The following is a 23,999-nucleotide window of genomic DNA, read 5'->3' on the forward strand; positions in this document are numbered from 1 at the left end:
CTTTAAATTTGAGTATCGGGTATTTGGTCCCAACAAGAGAAAAAAGTAAGTAAGACATAGTGCTTCTCAAAGAAATGGCTGATTCCATAGCAAGAGCAGGGAAAGTATAACAAGACCCATCGTGTACCAAAATTAAGTGAAGAGGGAAAAAAAAGATACACAAAAATGGACACAAGAATAATTTGGGGATGCTCCATTGGCCAAATCTGTGACAAATAATTATCAAATAATATAAGAAGAACAAGATTATACAAAATGGTTGTCAAAATATGTGTGGCTATACATATGCATGTGCATGTGAGTAAAAAATACAGAACAAAAATTATAAACCAAACACAGGAAGTGAAAAACGTACAGGAGTTTTTTTATACTATTCTTCAAGTTTTTTGAAACTATATCCATACAAAAAAATTTTTAATAAAAGTAAACTCTCAGCTAATTAAAAGAAAAAAGATGCAGTTCAAAAACATGCAAAACAGGAAATAACTGTAGATATTCATGACATGTATACATACCTGTCTGTGTTCACATTAGACTGAGCGTTTAAAGAGTTATCCAACTCATTCTCACTCTCTTCAGACTGGCTATTAACAGTTCCTTCTTCTCCATCATCTACTTCATTAAGAACCTAACTCAACACAAGAAAATAAATAGTGCAAAGTTTTCTTCATGTAATTATCCTACCTGGCTGTCATACTCAAGAGACTTCCCAAGGTTAATGCTTCATATGTGTTCTGGAATCCAAAGCCACTCACTTCCTTCCACCCCATCAGTTGATGTTTCTCTCTCCAACATCTTCAGCCTCCTCTCCCCTTCTCCTCCTGCTTCCCCACTGCCCTACCCTTTAACCTCTCTCTGCTTCACAAATTTAAATGTGAGCAAATAGTTCCCATCTTACCCCAACCCCATAGCTACGTTTGAGCTAATCCCAAACTTCCCCAACTTCTTCAACAAGTTGTTCCCACTTCTTAATTACCATCAGTGCCTTATAATTTTGCTTCTGCCCTACCACTCCATTCTGCAAGTCAATATCAACATGTTTAGTCTGTCTTTATCTTCCTTTACTACTCTGACTTACTGGACCTCAATGATCACTCATTTTTTTTTTTTAAATCGTGTTGATATACTATTCATCCTTTAACTTCTATGACATTGGATTTTCTTGGATTTTCTTCCTTTCTGGCTGTTCCTTCCCAACCTCTTGTATTGGTTTTTTTATTTGTTGTTTATTTGTTTTGGCTTTGAGTTAGGGTCTACTACGCAGTTCTGACTGACCTTAAAATTAAAGTCACTTTGTAGCCCAGGCTGGCCTCAGACTCACAGTGATCCTCCTGTCTCATCCTTGCAAGATTACAGGCATGTGCTAAGATGCCCAGATGGCTTTCTTTTTCTCCCCTTCCTTTATATCTGATGGGTTTCAAGGTCCTCTCTTTGGACCTTTTCTGCTCTCATCTGATCAAGTCTTTAAATGATTTTAGCTAAGTCCAAAGTTATAATTTCAAGTCAAATGCTGTTAATTTCCAAATCTTTATTTCTACTCAGATCTCTCTTGAGCCCTATACATTTACATTCAACTGCCAAAAAGACACCCCTTCCCAGTATGTCTAAAACCAAACAGCTTCCTAAGCCTTCCCTTCATTCAGAAGTCTGTTCAGCCTCTATTGCCTAAGACTATGAACAGTGCCACCCACTCAGATGTTCAAACCAGCAAACTGGGAATTTCTTTTTCTCTCATCACATCCAAGCAGCCATTCAGTCCTGTCAACTCTACCCCACTTTAATTTCTCTCAAATGTATGCTTCAACCTTCATTTTTTCAGTATTAGTACTGCTTTAGGTCAGGCCCTTACCACTTCTCATCAAGAATCCAACCCAAGTCTTCTAACAGATGGCTGTGGTTTAAATATGGCTTGTTCCCTTCTCAATTCATGTTGAAATTAATGCCCATTATGAGATCTTAAGAGATGGAACCAGATAGGAATTAATTAGGGCTATGCTTTCATGACTGGATTAATCTCCTATTGGACTAATAGATTAATGAGTTATGTCACAAGTAGTTTTGCTATTAAAGGTCAGTTTGGCTTCATTTGGCACCACATGATTCCCCTGTCACCTCAGCACCCTGCGAAGAAGACCATCAACAGATGCTGATCCTCAACCTTAGATGAGAAACATGAGCCAAAATAAACCTCTTCTCTTCATAACTAACCCAGCCTGCATTGTTATTAGCACAAAGACACACACACACACAAACAGACTAAGGCACTGACTCTCTCTCTAGTCTTGACCCTTTCCAATCCATCTTCCACCCTGCAGTCAAATCTCATATGACTCCAATTCACTTAAAATCCTTTACTAAATTCTTAACTTTCTGGGTCTTCCGCCTTTCAGGAGCTAGTCTTCTCCTAAACCTCTGCTCTTGCCATGTCCACATCTTAATACATCTTTTATCATTCCAAATGTGCAATTCCCTAGGATCATCCCTTCAATTAAAGATTCTCCCTTAGTTGTAACAGAAGGAATAAATAAGGAAATTGTTTAAAAAGCACTAAGTCCTGGTCACTTCTAAATAGCTTTTTTTATTAGCATAAATTCATTGTGAGCTTTAAAAAAATATTTACAATCTCAAAATTCTAAACATGTTGACCAAGAGTTTCAATTATGTTAGACTATAGCTAATTAGTATTTTATTACTTTAACATCTATACAGTACTATTGATTTCCCATAAATTCCAGACTTCCTTTTAAATGTACTAATACATTACTAATATTATTAGTACTGTAATGTACTAATACATTAAAAATGACCAACATTTAAGAAAGGGTTATATTCCTGGCATTATTCTAGATCTTGTATGTAGCCTATCTCAGCTGCATCAGGCATATTCTATTCCCATTTAATAAAGAACAAAGAAAGAAAAAGGAAAAGACCAGTTTGAACCAACTCAGAAATCTTAAGAAAACAACTCAAGATCAAATAGCCAATAAGCACCAGAACACAGATCTCTCTGACTGCAAGGGGTTCCCTGCTGCTTCCTTAATGACAGAAGGAGGCAGCTTGTTGAGCCACACAAGCTAACTCAGAATTCCACCTCTGGTGCAAATTACATGATGTTAGGACAAGTCATAATTTTTTGAGCCTCAGTTTCCTCATCTGCTAAATAAGGTAACAACAGGACATATCTTCTAGGTAAGTATTCAATAACTGCTGACTACCTAGTGTCCTGTCTTGTTTAGTATAAACCTTACACACATGAAGTGCGATATGCTTGCCTAAGAGGACGTCTAGCAGCCACAACTAATGACTACTGATGTTTAAGCTTTTAAACTGTGTATCACAGTGCTACATCGCCTTACACTTCAAGTCAGTGTAAGCACTATGGTCTGAGCACAGCACATTACCTGCGACTCCAGGACAGACTCGTTAAGCATGGACTGGGTAGTAGGGTCTTGGTCCACTGCAACGGGTCCGTGAGAGGAATCAGGAGCCATTGTTACATTTGGAAATCCTACAGAAGGAAGGGAAGCCATGATGGCTTTGTTTCATTTAATTAAGCTGCCTTCCTAAGTTGTATACTGCTATAGAGCTCTATTATCTATGGAAATCTCAAATAATAACAATAGCAGTAGCTTTTACTGAATAGCACTTACTATATACCACCAGTTTCCAATGTTTCTGTATGTGCACACATATATTTAAGCTTATTTTCATACAAAACCCCATGAGGTAGACATTATTTTACAGATGATCAATAACTGAAACTCAGAGAGCTTGAGCAACTAGCTCAGTTACACTGATAAATGGTTGACCCAAGACTCAAACATTACACTAAAACTGTTTTTGAGAAATTCAGATGAAAAATTAGCTATATACACATCAAAATCAATAATGTCGTATATCTGGATAAGAAGCAATGTATCTTTTCGGGAGAAAGGGAAGTTTTCAGTGTTAAGCTTTAGAGTTGAAATTAAGCTTCACTCAGATTATACATCAGTGATGGCAGACTTGTGGAGCTTTCAATAACAATCTACCGCAGCACACGTGCCATAGGTTCAACAGTACGGATATATACATGCAGGTTTTTTAATTTTATGGTTAAAAAATTGAAAATTGTCACATTTCAAATTTATCAAATATAGCACATTATGTCATATTTTAGTAGATAATAACAATTTGCTTTTCTTTAGCAGAATTATTTGTAAGTCAATATCCTTAGTAGAAAGGAAATAAACATAGTAACTCTAACCCTACAAGCCCTGTATATTATTCATCCTGAACACTTGTAATATTTAATATTATGCCTGTGAAAGAACATTACATTCTTTTGAGTAGTCAGTAAGGAAGAGAAACTTTTGTTTAGATCAAACGCCTACCTGTGCGCTTGCAAGGAGCATCAACAAATAGATTTCTAGCTGTAGCCATCAAATGATCAGATTTCTCCAACACATCCTGCATCTGATATTGATCAGAAAGAATCTAGACATGTGTTAATGACAATTATTATTCAGAAATAAAATATATTTATTTTTCAAATCATGAAACAGTATATAAAGAAAGTGTAAAATAACCATGGACACCATTGCCCTCAAATCCTTCAATGGCGATACCCTTAACTACCAGCAGATGGGGGTACTGCAGTTGTCAGTGGCTTTCAAATAACAGCAAACCAAAGAAATATCCATTAAATTGTGGCCCAGTACACTCACATTCATGCATATACATCGGTATATGTAACCAAATTTTTATTTACCCTTTTCTATGAAAACTGTTTATATTGTCTTTTAATTTCTATTCTACTTTTTAAGTGATGATAACTTAATTTCACAATTCATTTGCAAATTAAGATCAACAGTTTGAAAAACAGATTTTTTTTTTTTTTTTTTTTTTTTTTGGTCTTTTTGCTTTTTATCGGTACCGGGGATGGAACTCACGACTGCCTGCTTGCAAGGTAGGCACTTATGCCCCTGAGCTAAATCCCCAGCCCCGAAAAACAGATTCTTTGAGTTATAAATTTAGACATGTGTTTCAATTATTAAAGTAACTTCATAACCTATAATGGGTCATAATTAAAACAATGTAAGATGAATTTTAGGATTAAACAAATGTGATACTTTTGTGTTTATGAACAAGTTGGTTTTTTATTCTGGAGAAGTAGGAACTCAGAAAATTCCGATAGTTGTGTTCTCTGATCACGTCCTTTCCTCTCAGCCACGGGTAATTCTAAGACAGGCTACAGTAAAGTAAGTCAACGCTATCAACCACCACCAGGGGGCACACTTAAATTGAAAGTAGTCAAAATTAACTGCCCAGTTTCCAAGACTAACTCAACGTCAGTAAGATATCGGGTAACAAACGCTCTTACCAGAATTTCCCCATATCACAGAATTACATAATGTGACCTAAATTGTGGTCTTAATTTACTTTAAGTTGTATTCTTTGTTTTTTCCTCTCACCTCCTAAGATACACAACCAAGCAGATTAGCTAGCTCAGTTGGTGAGAAAAAACTCTGAATTCATTCCTTCCATAAGGAATAAGCTTTGGATCAAGATCAAGAGTACGGGATTGGGGTTCTAGATCCAGTCAAGGAAAACGAGGCAAAATCTGATTAAATTTCCTGATATGGCAACAGAGATACTACCAGTTTCTCAACCCCACATGGGAGCAACAGGCTTAGGGACCCACTGAAAACCTGTCTGGCACCAAGTGATGTCTGAAAACGCTCCACAGTGTAAATGACATTACCCATGGAGCAATTCTCTATCCCCAGGGTGCCATCTTGCAAGTCCATGCAATGAAGACTTTAGGAGAGAATGTGAATGGATCAGAATCTATTATAAAAGCAGAAAAATTACAAAAAGCTGATCGCTAATGGCTGTTTTTATGAGTTTACATTAAAAAAAAAACAGTGATCTATCAAAATAAAGAATAACAACCTCAAATGGACAGAAGCAGATAGTGGAGGAATAATCTCACTAAACCTGATTTTAACGCAGTCTCAAGTAAAGCTGTGGCACCCTGCCACCTTCTGCCAGCCTCTGCTTAGGCTCTTGGCACAGATGGTTTGAGTGGTGAAATAGGAGCAATGTATCACCCCTCCTTTGCTCTTTTTAGATTTACTGTTTGTCTCAAAAACTCAGTCTTTTTATAGGAAAACTCATCTCTGCAATCCCACTTGTACATTGTGTTATGATCCCAAATGTGTTTGCAGAATACACACTTGCAAGTGGCAGTGAACATTTTGGTTTTTCAAAGGGTCAGTCAGGGTCCCTGCCAAAACACTACGGAAACTCCTCATTTTTTCCTTTTTGTTCTGGATCATAGAAACCAAACGGAACCGAGAAATTACAAAGAGACCGGGGGAGCTGTTACACTTTTGGAATTTGTGAAATCTTTATGAAAGCCTCTTTCTGAGTTGGACTTGGACCCCAATTTCGTTGACTCTCCCAGCCTGAGTGCACAACACAGCAAATGCTATCTCAGACTGTGCGTAGGAAGGGCTCTTCTCTTAATTAATGCTAATCTAGCTGTGTACACACAATAATTCAGTCTACACAGATATGAATATGGAGAGCTTTTCCTTTGGTCTTATCATATGCCTTAAATACAAACATTACAAGTTTAGTAACCGTGAAACAAAAGATGCACTTTTTTTTAACCTCAGCAATTCTTTAATAATTTATCCTGTAACTATGTATGTACGCCAAAACATATTCAAGAATCTATCGCATTATTTATGTTGACAAGGCAGGAGGCAATCCGTGGGTAGCATATACTGCGACTTATCCACTGATATCCTTTCTTCTTCTTTGCCCTTCAACAGCAGCATTCCTAAGATTTAGCAAAGTATACAGCAAGATTGCTCAAGCATCTCTGTGGTGAGAATGACCACGCAATGACCTTCTGGTACAAGATACATGCCAAGATTGCAGAAGAGAATAACAGCAACTACCCTTTGCACTTCTACTGGCTGGCACACAAATGAAGGAAGCTGTGACAGCCATTCTGCACTCAGAGACGGAAACTAAGTAATGAGGGGCTGCAAACTCCCCTCCCTGCTATCTTTTATCTCTGAACTCTTTTGTGAGACAGAGATAAATCTCTATTTGGTTCAAACCATTATGATCTGCAGTTTTTTTTTCCTTAAGTTAAATTGCACACTAATGTACAACCAAGTATCCATCAATAGAACACTGATAAATAAATTACAGTAAATCTATAACACTACGTGGCTATTATAAAGAGAAGGTAAGACCTGAAGACGCTGCTCACTGTTAGTCCTTTCTCTAGCATGCACGAGGCCCTGGCTTTGATCCCAGCAACACATTAAAAAATAAAAAAACAAGTAGACTGCTAAGTATTGACATGGAATAACTTCTAAGATATATTGTTAAAGGGAAATGCGTGCATTCTACTAAGAGGTTTGCAACCCCACATCACATTAAAAGTACTCAGAAAACTATCTAAAAACACCTGTTGAATCCCTTCTCCTCCCGTATTTACTATTTGGAGGAGAAATTCAGGACATGAGAAGCCACTAGAGAGGGAAACTAAAGCCCAGAATTTGATGCACTGCTGTGGAGCCGTCCTTTTCCCACACAGAACTGTATCTTTAGCTCTTTCACTGAGAATTTGCATGTAACATTCACATTGGGTGAACTGTCTGAGATCACTATGAGTTACTTATCTATAAAGGAGCATTGTCTCTCAATCCACTATTCTTTCTCATATTTATGTAAACGTTTATTTGGGAAATAGAATTCTTCTTGATAGTATAAGACTGAAACTTTCTTATTTCACATAGAACCCTAATAAAGTTCTCAAAAGACAGGTGTGTTGTAAAGCGGACATGAAAGGTCACCCAGACGGCCCAGGGCCATAAGCTTTAACATGAGTAAGAAGCAGTACTACAAGGCACTTTCTTTTACAGTGATTTCTGCTCAAAATTTTTTTTTATTTAAAAGGAGAAAGAGAAAAAAGCAGGAACAAAAAAAAAAAACAGTGTAAGGGTACAAGTAATACAGAATTACAAAAAAAAAAAAAAAAAAAAAAAAAAAAAACCAGTAAAATATCACCAGTCCTGTAATATTCCCACTATCTTGTTTTGACTGATTAGACTCTGTTCTGCTCAAATTTTAAAAGGCGATTTTGCTATACTTTCCTCTTACTTTCCATGTTGTGCATCTCATTTGATTACTTATCCCACACCCTACATTTGGCAAAAAATTAAGCCTAAAAATAAATGGATGGGCATACAACATTCTTTTATTTATTTACTTAGTTTTGCTAACAGCAGTGCTACTGAACTAAGAAAAATAATTATAATAGTTTACGTATAGAAAAGACTAGTTATATCCCAAGGACCAAACTGATCACTTTACAATATTATTAAAATTTCATAATAATACATCCAGACATTTTAAAGATGAGATAATTCACACTGAGCTGTTACTAATTTAACATCACAATACAGTTAGTTGTAGAGCAAAAACTTAAACCACTACACTAGACTATAATCATCACTCTGCTACTTTTTTCAAAGTTCACATACAAAGTATAACTACAGGGCCAGGATTTAGCTCAGTGGCATAAGGGCCTACCTGCCAAGCACGAGGTTGTGAGTTCAATCCTCAGTACCAAAATAAAGGTATAGTTACAAAATACAGTAAATGCTTAAATTTTTAAGTTACAGTGAAATACACATTGCCATTAATCCCCTTCAAAATATTTCCCCTTGCTTTGAACACATTTATCCCATGGTTCTGGCCACTTTTCAAAGCAGCTCTGGAAGTCCTCTTTAACAAGCATTTTTAGTTGCACTGTCATGATGGCCTTGATGTCCTACACTGATTTGAAACATTTACCTTTCATTTTGACTTTGAGGAAGAGCCAGAAGAAACACAGTAGCAGATCCAGCAAATAAGAAAGATGAAAACGTACTGTAATGCTTTTATAAGCCTGCCTTCCCATCAGATCACACCGCACAGCAGCAGTCACTGCATTTCTGATCACGCCACTTAAGGATACTCACAAGAGAGAGGATTGTTTCAGAAAGTACAAGAACCGGGAGATAAGTCTGTTCAAGGTAAAGGGGAATATTTTGAGAGGGATTTATAACAATGTGTCTGCTACTGTAATACTGCTTTTCATGCAAATACATGTTTTTTGTTTGGTTCGGCATGGCTTGGTTTTTTAAGACAGGGTCTAGCTATGTTGTGCAGGCAGCCTTGAACTTGCTTATGTAGCGCAGGCTGGCCTCAGACTCACTGTGATCCTCCTGCCTAAATCTCCTGGGTGGTGGGATTACACACATGCACCACCATGCGTGGCCATACTTTATTTTTTTATCAGCCCTTATACATCATTGTACAAAGATACAATTATTAGAGTCTCTCTAATGTGAATCAAATTCAAGAAAAAAAAAGAGAGAACCTAATTGATCTTTTTTTTAACTCTTGAGATAATCTATGTTAACATTACCTCCTTCATGATAGACAATCTAGTTTTCTCCAGATTCCAAGTTTCTGGTTTCTGCTTCCTGCATTTTCTTCTCAGAGCTTTTTCTTGAAGTTCCCAGTGTACTAATGCTCTGTTCTTCGATTTGTGTATTTCATGACGACGTACCTATACAGAAGGAAAAAAATACAAAGGAATATTTTCAGTAACAAAGAAGTTGCCTATACAGACAAAAGGGTCACTTAGTCATCCAGTTCATCATTTTTTAATTTTGGAGGTTCAAGATATGTTTGTTTATATATATTCACACTCAAATATTCCATACTCCTCTAGATTTTGAAAATTGATCTTAAAATGAAGTAAACAGAACTAGTAGATCTAGCTAAAAAAATACTGAAAATAATATCAATTTCAATTTCAACTTCAATTTCAATTTTTTTTTTTTTTTTTGAGGCAGGGTCTTGCTCTGTTCAGGCTGGCCTTGAATTCACTTTGCACCCCAGGCTGGCCTCAAACTCACAGCAATCCTCCTGCCTCAGCCTCCCAAGTACGGAGATTACAGGCATGTATCACCATGCTTGGCTACTCAATTTCTTTTCCTTCAACACTATCCAATAGTGTTTTTCAAACTATGGTTAGGTCTCATTTAATGGATGGTAAAAATCAACTTGTGGGTCAAACTGACATTTTTCATACACACACACACACACACACACACACACACACACACACATACACACACACGCACACGCACACTGAGCACAATGTTGGCTAAGACACGTCATTTTCATGATAATCACATCACTACGAAGAATTGTGTAGTCCTGAGAAGCCATGGCTTCATGTGGAAGTGAGCCACAGAAGTTGCAGAATTCAACAGAAGTGGAGTTCCTAAGACAAAGAGGAATGAACCACAGGTCTTAAGAAAGAAGCCAGGTATGTGGCACATGCCTGTAATTCCAGCATACTGGGAGGCTGAGGCAAGAGGATTGTAGGTTTTCACCCAGCACCTAGCAACTTAGCAAGACTCACTCAAAAACTTTTAAAAACAGGGACTGGGGATGTATCTAGTGTTCAGTCCCCAGTACCAAAGACAGCAAAAGAAGAGTTACAAAGGAAGAATGTGTCAGGGTAGATAAGGAACAAAAGCAGACATCTGAAGTGCTTACTTAAAGATAAGTACTTCAATAATCAGAACTAAGTATAAATAAAACTCAATCTGATAACTGCTGAATTTTCACCATGTAAATAAGAAATGAACAGCTGGGGATTTAGCTCAGCGGTCTGCCTTGCAAGAGTGCAGTTGTGAGTCCAATTCCTGGTACCAAAAATAAATAAATACTTAATTAATTAAAAATAAATAAATAAAAAAGAAATAAGTCCATTAAAAGACTAACAACTGAATATTCTGTGAGGATCCTGATTCACATAACAAAATGACATTTTCCGAGATAACTAGAAAAAAATTGAGCTGGGAGTGGTGGCACACGCCTGTAATCCCAGCACATGGGAGGCTGAGACAAGAAGGTCTCTGTGAGTTCAAGGACAGCCTGACCTACATAGTGAGTTCAAGGCCAGCCTGAACTACATAGTGAGACCCTGTTTCCAAAAGCAACCAAAGTATGAATATGGACTAAATATTACAAAAAGTTACTTTTACTTTTGTGGGTATGATAATGCTATTATAAACATGCTTTTTTAAACTCTACTTTTTAAAATGCAAACTGAATATATATGTACAACAGTGGTATGTTCTCCAGGATTCACTTTAAAATACTTCAGTGAAAAAAGAACACAGTTTGATAAATGGAAGCAACTATAGCAAAATTTAATAAATATTATTTCCAAGTGAAGAACATACAGAAGAACATGAGAGTTCTTTATATTTCACTTGCATTTGAAACTTTTCATATAAAAAATGTACATTCCATTGAGCATCGGTATTATCCTCAAATATTTAAGGACTACCTGGTAGACCTAGTAGGATTAAAACTTCTAGGCCCACAAAGGTATTTTAAAATATAGTTCCTGCTTTTTTAAGAAGTATTAACAGCACCTGCTCAAGGAGATTGGGCACATCCATATAAAGATAAACGATATGCAAACCATGGCATATACTCAATGCTTTATTTAGATAGGAAGTTCACAGGAAGTAACAGCAGAGCAATTTTAAACAGCAGGGCTTTAAACTTACCACAAAGCTATAGTCGCCGAATAAAGTGGAAGTACATAGGAACAGACACACATAGATCAATGGAAGACAAGAAAAGTACAGAATAAACCCGTACGCTTATGGACAAGACTGGCCAGCTAATTCAATGGGGAAAGAATAATTTTTTCAACAAATGATCCTCAGACAACTGGATATCCACTAAAAAAAATAAATAAATAAAACTGGACTCCCTTCCTCACAGCATATACAAAAATTATCTTAAAATAAACATAGACCTAAATATAAGAGCTATGACTATAAACTCCTAGAAGAAAACTTGTAAGTAAAACTTTGTGAACAATAAGTTAGTAATATTTTATTGATACTAAAAACACAACTTGTAAAAAGATAAATTAGATTTCATGAAAATTAAAAATGATCATACTTGAAGGGCATCATCAAAAAAGTGAACAGAAAGCTGGGTGGGGTGGTACATGCTTGCAATCCCAGCACTTTGGGAAGCTGAGGGAGGAAGACAGGAAATTTGAGCCTACTCTAGGCAATATAGTGACTTAGCAAGACTCTGTCTCAAAATGAAAAAACTAAAAAAGTTTGAGGATGTAGTTCAATCCCCAGGAGCACAAAAAAGAGGGCAAAAAACAAAAAAAAAAAAAAAAAAAAAAAAAAACAAAGAAACAAGAAAGGTAACAAGACAACTACAACATTTGTAAATCACATATGTCATATGAAATTTATATTCAGGGGAGAAGTATAAACATAATAAAAGAGTTGCTAAGCATACCTAAAGAAGACAGATTTTAAAAGAAAAAAAGAGGAGCTGGGAAAATAATGGAAATCTTGAATGATCAAGATGATAGGGAAGAAGTGGAATGCATGAAACAGACTCAAAGCGATATCCAGGAAATTAAAAACTCCATTGAAAGCTGGCAAAACCACTTGAATGAAACTGAAGACAGACTTTCAGATCTTGAAGTCAGGATTACAGCCAGTGATTGCAATAGGAAAGTTCTCCTAAAAATAACAAAGAACCAGGAAATACAATTCAATGGCTGCAAAGTGGCCCCAAAAATAATAATAATAATAATAATTTAACAATAATAGGTGACAGATGTCAGCAAAAAAGCAGGAGTCAAAACAAATGACATAAAAAAAACTACTTATAGAAGTAGTAGCAGAAAACTTCCTTGGCTACTTTTCTCTGTTGTTGCTGTGACAAAATACCCAACATCTAAAATTAAGGAAGGAGTTAATAGGATTATTTAGCTCAAAGTTTGTGGAAGTTTCAGCACACAATCAGCTACCTCCATGGCAAGGTGGCACCTGGCACAGGGGCAATACTTCAAAGCAGCGGAAGACAACAAGGCAATAACAGCAAAGGGGTGAGCCTCTTCTCCCTATACTGCACACAGCCAGTACCCTCCTCCCCCAGCAGGAATAAGACTCACAAAATCTCTGTGCTCACCTCTTACACAGGTTAAAGATTCTTACAAAGGATGGACCCTGGCTTTCAGTTGAGTGCCTCAGTTAAACTTCTAAACTTCCCAAGTTGACATAATGTATGACCATAAGACTTCCCAAGCAAGGGAAAAGGACCTGACATACAGATAAGAGAGGCATATAGAACTCCAACTAGCCATAACCAAAAATAAATTTACACCAGATGTATAACAATCAAGATTCTAGAAATTCAGCACAAGAACAAACTATTAAAGGCTATTAGAGAAAAGAAACATATCACCTGTAAAGGAAAACCCATCAGAATCACAACAGACTTCCCAACACAGAAGAGCTTGGAATGAAGAGCTTCAAGTCCTGAAAGAAAACAATTTCCAACCCAGACTGATGTACCCTGAAAAATTATCTTTCAAAATTAATGGAGAAACAAGACATTACTATGACAAAGAACAACTAAGGAATTTGACCACCAAACCAACCCTACCAAGAGTACTGAAGGATATGCTAGCAAAAGATAAAGATAACCACGGTTCCTGGAATAGCAACAAAGGGGATCACCAAGAGGGGCAAGCAACTGAATGAAGGGAAAAGCAGGGAGGCAACAGCAGGAAAACAGCACGGCAGAGATGAGTCAGTCATAACCATTCATGTCGATAGCCTCAACTCACCAATAAAAAGAAAGATGGGCAGAGTGGGTCAAGAGACAAGGTTCATCAATATGCTGCAAACAACAAACACAATTTACAGACTGGAAGTTAGAGAAGAGAAAACAATGCTCCATGCAACACAGAACCAGAAAAAAACAGGGGTAGACTGCCCATCAACCACAGAACAGATATGAAAGACCTGGCATTTTTAATATAATGGATAGTTACTCAGCTATAAAAAAGAATAATCTCAAGGCTCCTGGAGGTAAATAGATACAACTTGAGGTCATGCTTATGGGTGAAATAGTTAACAGTCACAAAAGTGAACATAATGTTATCTCCTTAGTCTAAAAAAGTGAGTTAGTGGGATTCAAAATGTACAATAAATATTGTAAAAGTGAAGGGGGAAGATATGGCTAAAAAGGGAAGGAACAACTGGGATGGGGAAAGGAGAAAAAGAAGTGAAAATAATATATATATATATTATATATATAATATATGTATGTGTGTGAATACGTGTGTGTATATATATACTAATATATATATATATATACACACACACACACTCAGGATAGATAATTATACTACTAATCTTTGTTAGTCCAACAAGAAGAATGGTTTATGCTTTCACTGTATGATCACTTTTTTCATATAATGAGAACAACTACTTTGAAAACAATATGCAACACTTTAACCATTATTAATCCCAATATTCTGTTTTGAAACTCTGTATCATTGTTTTTATTTTTTTTCATTTTAAAATTAAAAAGAAACTTGTATTCAGAATGTAAGAACTATTATAATTCAACAATAAAAACACAAATGACCCAAGTTAAAAAGACTGTAACATTAAACAGACCTTTCTCCAAAGAGGATAGTACAAATGGCCAATAAGCATATGAAAAGGTATTTAGCATCTTTTTAATATCATTTCTGATTAAGAAATTGCAAATGAAACCAACAATGAAATAGCACTTTATTGCCTGGCAAGCTTAAGGTCAGGAGTTCAATTCCCAGTACAAACCAACCAACCAACCAAAAAAGAAATAGCACTTTATATCCACTAGGAGAACTAAAATTTTTTGAACAAAATCCTAATACAGAGAGACTGGACATCTCATACATGATGCTCGAATGTAAACGATGTGGCCACTTTGGAAAAGTTACCCAGAACGTTAAATATGGAGATGTTATATGACCCGGCAATTCTGCTCCTAGTAAACACACAAGGGAAGTGACAGCATATGCTCACACAAAAACTGTACATGAATGTTCATAGCAGCATTCTTTACAATTATTCAGAAATGGAAACAATTCAAATGTCCAAAAAATGAGTCAATAAATAAAACATATTCACACAATGGACTATTATCCATCAATAATAAGGAATGTAATTCCAATATCAGCCACAATATAGATGAAGCCTTTACACTAATAAAAGGATGTCAGACACGAAGGGCCACATAATGGATTCCAATTATACGCAAAATCAAGGAAAAGCAAATCTACAGAAACAGGAAGTAGATTAGTTACTCCACAGAGCAGGAGAAAATAGGCAGAGGAAAGGGCTACTAACGACACAGGTTTCTTTTGGGGTAATGAAAATTAGACAGTAGTGATGATGGCACAATTCTGAATATACAAAACTTAAGTATACATTTTAACAATGGAAATTTTATGATATATGAATTATATAACAAGGCTGTTTTTTAAATCCTGTATTCTGTTGCACAATAGGGTGCACTTAAAAAAATCAAGAAAGGATTTTGAGTGTTTCCACCACAAATAAAATGTTTAAAGAGATACATGTTTGCCCTAATTTGAACAGCACACAAGGCAACCATGTAACAAAATATCACAACACCATGTAAATAAGTACAATTGCTATGTAAACCTAGTATTTTAAATTAAAAAATCCACAGTAGAAACTTTTTAAAAAGCAGGAGTTGAACCAGGATAAAAAAGCAAAGTAAGATTTGGAGGCTAAACAGCATGAATTGTGACTAAGATATAAAAATACACATGGCTGCAATGGACAGCTACTTTGAAGAAAATAAGACATAATAACAGCTAGTACCGATTTAATACCATCTTGTCTTAAAGCCGCACCAAACTGTGGTTCTTCTGTCTCCATTGATTTTATCATGTTGTAACTTGCTGGATTTTATCGTATGTGGTAGTATAAACAAAAATTGTCATAGGCAAAGAGATAATATTGAAACCATTGATCATTTTTTCTGTTAGCTGGTTCTAAATACTCTACAATGCTTTCATCCACTTGAATGGTGTTACACAGTCTTGATATGTTTGATGCTATAGCATATGAAGTTATATTCAAATATTTCAAAGAAAAAGACACTATGGTAACTACTATTAAGTCGGGTTATTTGGTGGTGAAGCACTAGGTTGCTGAAAGTGTCATGCTTTAACCTGTACTGTTATGTTGTTATGCCCCCTTTTATCTCATCCTCTCCTTTATTCATTAAAAAATTATTTAATTTTTTAAAAAAAATATCAACCAATAAAAATGCTGCTGGATCTGTAGGGAAAACGAAACCCTTTACAACTGTTGGTTAGAGAGGAGGCTAGTACAAACACTGTGGAAATCAGTGTGGAGATTCCTCAAAAAATTAGGATTAGAGGTCCCATTCAACCCAGGTATTCCCCTTCTGTGTATCTTCCCAGAAGGATTGAAAAACTTCACACCACAGTGACATATGTAAAACCATAAGGTTCAAAATATACAATAGTCACTGTGAAATGGGAGGAAACTGTTCAATAAAAAGAAGAAACTAAGATAGGGGAAAAGAGAAAGGATAGAAGGGAAAAGAAAAAAATGCAAGTTAGTTATACCATTAGTGTCACTTAGTTCACTGAATAGGAAAGGTTGTGCTAATATTGATTGAAGAAATTTGTATGCCCATATTTTGTACTTGAGTGACTAAAGATAATGATGTGTAATTTATCAACAATTGTTACTTTTTCATTATTTTGTTGTGAAAATTTGTTTTACCTTTTCTTCTTAATATTAACCAATAAAGTATTTAAAAAAAATACACATGACACAGTCAAGGGATAAATTACTACACTGACTACACCAATACTTTTGAAAACAAAGGAAATAATACATAAGGCATCTGTAGATAGGAAAAGACAGATATATATAGAACAATTCTTTACTAGAGAGATCTGTATCATAACGCAAACCTATCAACTGAAATTCCCATACTGACACCAAGGTAAAATTGGGAAGTCCAGAGAACATGCTTTTTGATTGTATGTAAATATAAACAAGAGAAAACATAACAAGTAATTCCCAGGAATAATTACAGCATCTATTCTGAAGATTTGAAATCAAATACCAAATAAAACTTAACATACCAGATCCTCAGGAGTTGCCCGATGAACTGTCAGATCAGTCATAGTATTCTGAAAGACAAGATAACCTTTATTTAAGAAAAAAAGTTTCATATAGAATATTAGCATTTACCAGATTATAAAGCTGAAAATGGATTAAAAATCCTGAAACCAAAAACTCTTTCCAGAAAACAATATTCTCCATACAAATATTACCACAGGTTATTGTTAGGTGTCCCACAGAAAATAACATATTTTAGGTCTTACAGAAAATACACACTCAATTATATTAAAACAAGGAAAAAGAGTATCATGTATTCAAAATGAGTACCTTTAACTAAATTTATGATTTTTAAACTGTATTTCATGGAATCACAGGATTCTTATAAAATTTCTCATAGTATGATCACCATAGAAAGGTTCACTTTATATCCACAAACATCTGTGGCATAGAACCTATTATATGATATGAGATTAACTCATTACCAGTCCAATTATTTCAACACAGAATAACCAAATACAGAATAGCTTATTCTTTCATTAATTTTCATAAGCTAAAATAACAGAAAATATAAAAACAATTTTATTAAAGTTTTTCAATACAAGAATCAATTGGTTGAAATGACTCCTGTCCAACTGATACTCAGGATAGCACATAAACAAACACACCGCTCAAGTGACCCTCAGGGTACACTGTTAAGTGGTTAAGTGTGTTCACGCTGCCTAATTCCATAAAATGTGAAAATAGTTACTTATGCAAAAATGCACTAACCAGCATGGCCAGGCTACCACACTGCACAGCTCCAGGAGATACCAGCAGTATTCCTGTTTTGCTACACAGGTTTAGAAAGGCAGGAAATAAAACGAGTTACAGTTTTACTTGTAAGTGGTAAAAGATACAAAGGAGACCGAGTCACAATAGTTTTAGGCATATTCAAGACTAAACGTCTTGGCTATGATTATACTTAGGTTACAGCTTTTCTACATAAAAAACTGTTATTCTTTAGATGACAATTTAGGAAGGTACAAAATACAACTATAAGCACATGAGAATTGATTGTAGTAATCCTAATAAAATGCAAGCACATGAAGAAATGATATGCTTGGAATTAGTTTTCATAGAAAATATAATTCCATCAATACCACTAGCGCTTTCTTTTCAAATTGTCTTTAAATTTAATATATGAGTCATTTCAGAAAGTACCTCACTATTGTTAGCAAAACAGTATGAATCACTTAGAATTCCCCTCAATCACTTACTATTCATGTAAATAACTATTTTCCAATTTCAGTCTACTTTTAAAAGACAGATTTTTGGCGGGCCAGGGATTTAGCTCAGTGGTTCAGCGCCTGCCTAACAAGTACAAAGTCTTGAGTTTGATTCCCAGTATCTCTTCCCAAAAAAGACAGATTTTTTTTCCAGTTTTAGAAATAATAAAAAGTAAATTACAGATTTTAATTTAATTGTATGCAATAGCTAAATACTGAGCTTCCAAAACTAACCACTACAAAGGGGACAATACTGTGTTACCATAAGTATTATTGCCAATCAGATGACAATAAAATGATCTAGACAGGCAAGTCTCTTTTTCCCACTTTCAGAAGTTGTCAGTTTGCCCAAGATACTGCAAAGGTGGTTGGTCACTATCTCGAAAGTTCCAAATCCAAAATCTAAACTGGTCCCTGAATAATTACTCTTCTCAATGCAAAGGCACCCAAGTCTCACATCCAAACCAAAAATTCAGAATGCAAAAAATAAATCTCCTTGATAGTAAGAGGTTATACTCAAGTTAGAAGCCAAGTAAGACATGTTCCAGATACCTGAGACTTATTTTATATTTTAAGAGAATCTTGTACTGTGAAATTCACCAGCCTGTAGAGAAGTAAGCAGCAAATAATTCAAATGATAAGAAAACAAAGATCACCCACTTTTTCAGTCAAAAATGCCACCCACAAAATTAAATTATGGAATCACCGGCTGCTAAGGACAAATCTAAAACAAGTACCAAAAATGTTCACAGAGACTAACTAGTTTTGCCTTAAAGCCATGAGATTTCAGTCAAAGCAGAGGTGAAAGGACTTTTGTAAAAGACACACTCTCCACCAAATTATGACGTCAACATTCTTTTCCAAAGGAGCTAGAAGTTATAGCCTAGGCAGATATTCTGAGTAACTCCCCAAAGAAATCTGCTCTTTTCCCCAAGACCAAGGATATAACACGCCCAGAAATCCAGTCCACTTTGTTAATGGCACTTTGAGCCCTATTCAGAACCACACCCTGAGTGACCAGGGCTGTACCATCATGCCTATCTTCCAGAGTAAAGCTAGAGTTTGCCAACCCACCGCATGAACTTACATCCCATTCTTGCTTCACTGCAGGTTTCTTCTTCTTTACTTTCAATGCTTTTTTCCCACCTCCTCGGGGACAGTAACGGTTCACTCTGACCAATGACATCTAGGAATAATACCAAAATTTTTAAATGCAAGAAAAAGTGGTAATTATGCATTACAGGGTGGGCGGGGAGGACACCTAGGAAAACCAAAGTTAAAACATCAGAAGAAAAATTTAAGCATCATGAAAGGAATAGGTTATCAAAATACTTGATTCTTTTATTTTACAATCAATAGGAAACTGATACAGATACAAGTTTCAAGTGAATAACTTAAATTTATTTGCTTAATTAAGAATTCTAAGAAAGCAGCAATTTAGCAGATAGCTAAGACAATAGTCATGGTCTTTGTCATCAGTCACACAAAATCACAATTAGTGAAAATGCCAGTCACACGCTAATATTAAGAAAACAAAGAGAAAGAAAGGGAAAGTCAAAGAGAATTAGCTTCTTTTTCCAATCACTAATACTCCAAGTCACTACCATTTACATATGTGCTTACTTTAAAGGAAGCTAAACATTAGAGAACACATGAAGTGGGCTGTCAGACTTTCAAATGACATAAATAAGGGTGATTACTGATTTTAAATAAGAATTGGTAAATTACCAAAATTATCTTGACACTCTTAAAATAACTATGCTAAAGACACCGGACTAAACACTATAAAAAGTTAGAAGACTTACAGAACCTGAACACCATGATTTTACTATATGTATAATTTTTTAAAAACACATATAGTACACGACTACTATTCTGAGAAGTTCTTTACCTACAGAAATAATTACAGAACTTTGCAGTTAACCCCTAGTCTAACATTCCCTATTTAAAAAAATAATTTAGTCTACTGTAATAAAGAAGCCTAAACACAGATGTTTCTCAAGAATTTTCCCTCCATCTCCATTGTCCTCTATACTCTCTCATCAGTCATACTGAATATGGTATCCAATTTCAGAGTTTACAGTACAGCAGAGGAGGTAAGTCACAGATGGTCTAGGGGATGGCAATTGGGTTTTGTTTGCAGAGCTATGGATGGAGCCAAGTGCCTCACTTATTCTCCGCCTGCCAAGTTTTATGACAGTGAGGATGATGATGATAGTTGAGGCAGTGCTGATGACAGCATCAGCCAACACTTTTTTTTATTATAAACTAGGCACTGTTCTAGGCTCTTTACACATATTATCTTCTTCAATTCACGTAACTTCAGGAAATACTACTTATTACTGATCTTAGAGACAAAAAAAAAAACCTAAAGGGCAAAGAATTAATGTGACGTTCAGACAATTAGTAAGTAGCAGAGACATAAATATGATTTTAAAAGATATCGACTAGAATAGAAATAAGAAGCCAAAATACATTATTTCATTTATGGTCAGTTTATTTTCCAACAAAGGTGTCAAAACAATTCAGTGGAGAAAGAACTGTCTTTTCAATGGTGCTGGGACAATTGGATATTCACATGAAAAAGAATCAAGTTGGACTCCTACCTCATATCACAGAAAAAAAACTGGCTTAAAATGAATCATATTTAAATGTAAGAGCTAAAACTATAAAACTTTAGAAGAAAATATAAGCATAAATATTTATGAACCTTCAGTTAACCAACAGTTTCTTAGATATGGCACAAAAAGCACAAGCAACTAAACAAGAAAATAAATTGGGGTTCGTCAAAATTTTTAAATTTTATGTTCAAAGGCACAATTAAGAAACTGAAAAAGACAAGCAATGAAGTGAGAGACAATATTTGTAAATCATACAGCTGATAAAGGATTTATATCCAGAATATATACACAATTCTTACAACTCAACTATAAAAGCATCCAAATTAATAATGGCCCGGGGGCCTGGCATGGTGGTACAGACCTGTTATACAGCACTAGAGAGGCTAAGTCAGGAGCAGAGCGAGCAACAGGCCAGCCTAAGCTACATAGCAAGTTCAAAGGCAACCAGATCTACATAGTGAGAGTCTGTTTCAAACAAGCCAAGCTAAGTAAATAATGAATAATAAAAGCAAATTAAAATGACCTTATTATAAGGTTTGAATAAACATTATCACAAATAAAGTACTACAGATGACCAATAAGCACACAAAAAGATGACCACATAATTAGGGAAATACCAATAAAAATCACAATGAGATAATACCTCATACCCATTAGAACAATTATAATAAAAGAGACAGACAATATCGAACATTGCCAAGAATGTGGAGAAATTAGAATCTTGTGATAGCTGCTGATGGAAATGTAAAATGGTGTAAGCATTTTGAAAAGTCTGGCAGTTCCTCAGAAACATTAAACAGAATGAACCATATGACCTAGCAATTCCACTCCTTGGTATATTACAAGAGAAGTTAAACATAAGTCTGTGCAAAAAATTGTACATGAATCGTCATAGCAGTATTATTGTAATAGACAAAAAGTGGAAATACCCAAAATGTCCACCAACTGAAGAATGTATAAATAATGTGATATATCCACACAATGGAACATTACTTGATAATATAATAAATGAGGCAACATGGATGAATTTTGAAAATATTACAGTGAGAAAAGTTAAACAGAAAAGGCCATAGAGTTGCATGATGCCACTTATATATGTCGTGAACAGGCAAATCCATAGACAAAAAGTAGATTAAGCCTATCAGATTACAGAGGAAGGAGAAGACAGAAAATAACTTCTGTGGCTATACAGGATTTCTTCTGGTGGCTTTTTTTTCAGTTCTAGAATTAGATAGTGATGATGGCTGCAAAACTCTAAACCAATTTTTTTAAAGGATAAATTTTATAGTATGTAAATTATATCACAATATGGCTCTAATTTGGAAAGATATGGGAAATAGACTTGTTCAAAGAACCTATTTTAATCATTTAGATTTTTAACCACTTAGACCTCCAATCTCTGCAGAAACAAAGAATGGTAAACTGTGTGTTAATCAGTACAGCAAATAATGCATCCTTTAGAGTTATATTAAGGAGAATATTTAATGACAGCGAATATCTAACCCTAAAATATCTGTCCACACATCCCTACATCTACGAGGTGTATTTTTGTCCAGGTGCTCATTATTTCTAATTGATTTCCTTCTCACTCGTTCAGTCACTCACTTCACCCACCTATTAATTCAACAAATATTTTTAAAGTACTTGCTAAGAGCCAGGCACCAAATATAGCAAGAAAGTATAATAGCCTATGGCCTGGTAGCCTTTTGAGTTTGTCACACAACTACAGTTTAAACAAGCCATTACAATTAAAAAAAAAAATTTCATGTGCCATGGAAATATCTTTTCCTACACAATGAAGAAAGTCTCTCTCTTCGCCTTAATTCTCTCTGAAATGTTTAAGATGAAAGCTAAAGCATGAGTAAAAGTTAGACATGGGAAAGAAAGCATGTTCCAGGCAAGGGAGAAAGCATGAGGAGTTTGAAAAGCTCAGTCTGAAAATCTGCCGTGTTTAGTTTGAGACGCTAATCAAAAGAAATAAAGGCTCTTTCCAAACACTGTCCCTTCCATCAGTTCTACCCAGACAGAAGTCAATGTGTATAGACCTCAAGCTTTTACTTCCTTCCTCAAGACTTTAATGGCACCCCGCTGCAGAGAAAAATCCAACTTCAGAGTTCGCCCCACCTCTTCGGCCCGACTGATCTTTCCAGTACTGTCTCACGGCTCCCACAAAAACCAGGCTCTCGCCCTGGCACACAGGTCCAACAATTCTTTTCCTTCTGCTTGCAACCCTCTTCTGACTTTCACTCACTTTTCTATCGGCTTTACTCCCCTAACTCCTCACAACTTTCAGACAGCTCCTTCTTAGGAATGCCTTCCTGAAGTCCACCGATTTAAAAGATCGACTGCAACCCAGCGTGCGCTGGGTGGTTTATCTCTCTCCTGCTAGAGTTGGCCCCTCCGATGGGGAGAATCCAACACCCCCATCTTCTAGCTCCGTGCAATCGCATCCGAGAGCGGTGTACATATGCACACAGGGGTGCTCCTGCAGAAAGCGCACTAGACAAATACTCTGAAATGCACGCACTCTCGAAACTTGTCCCTGAGGCCCTCGGTACATGGATCCCTGACCCGCGCCTGGGTCCCCGGGGGCCAAAGAGATGCTAGCTCCGTTCTCCCCACCCTGGGGTAGCGTCGGTCTCTAAAGCTGGGTAAGCATGGGGACTGCAAGCGTCTGCTGCGTATCTCAACCTGCCTGGCAGATTTCCAGCTGCTGCCTCCACTGGGACAAAAACCTCACGGTCCAGAACGGCGAAGCCCGCCACAGGTTAACAGTCCACAGCTTCCGGGCTGTTGCCGGGTTACCGCAGCCCCGCCCCCACGCCATTGCGTATTTCCGGTGAGCTCAGTGCGCAGGCGTCGTTTAAAGACCGGCTGGCGTTCTGGGACTGTGAATGCCAGGGGTTTGCTGCTTCTTGGTGAACTCTGGTTTTCTGGGCAAAGTATAACTGGATAGATATGTGGCATCAGCCAGTGCCTCGAGAATTTCTAAATCAAAAGTGTTGCTCTCCCTACCAGGCTTC

General features: G+C 36.2%; 1 protein-coding gene across 3 annotated transcripts in view; it reads right to left on the minus strand.

Moving 5' to 3' along the window:
- Spice1 (spindle and centriole associated protein 1) overlaps window positions 1-23,787 on the minus strand; it is a 54,014-nt gene extending 30,227 nt beyond the window's left edge. For 2 of the 3 annotated variants that reach the window (XR_010039431.1, XM_063224982.1), the window contains exons 1-7: window positions 23,672-23,787; window positions 19,443-19,541; window positions 17,111-17,158; window positions 9,479-9,622; window positions 4,374-4,476; window positions 3,402-3,508; window positions 516-628 (exon numbers count right to left, since the gene is read on the minus strand). Coding sequence is in view for 2 of the 3 variants with exons in the window: in XM_063224982.1 (XP_063081052.1) it covers window positions 516-628; window positions 3,402-3,508; window positions 4,374-4,476; window positions 9,479-9,622; window positions 17,111-17,158; window positions 19,443-19,541 (614 nt within the window). In the remaining variant the exon portion in view is untranslated. The remainder of the gene's footprint in view (window positions 1-515; window positions 629-3,401; window positions 3,509-4,373; window positions 4,477-9,478; window positions 9,623-17,110; window positions 17,159-19,442; window positions 19,542-23,671) is intronic. The other variant, XM_063224983.1, reaches the window with a different exon arrangement.
- Window positions 23,788-23,999: the final 212 nt, after the last annotated feature.

This window comes from Cavia porcellus, unplaced genomic scaffold (assembly GCF_034190915.1).
Source record: "Cavia porcellus strain 051 isolate PalLab524CR breed Dunkin Hartley unplaced genomic scaffold, mCavPor4.1 scaffold_15, whole genome shotgun sequence".
In the NCBI taxonomy this organism is placed as follows: domain Eukaryota; kingdom Metazoa; phylum Chordata; class Mammalia; order Rodentia; family Caviidae; genus Cavia; species Cavia porcellus.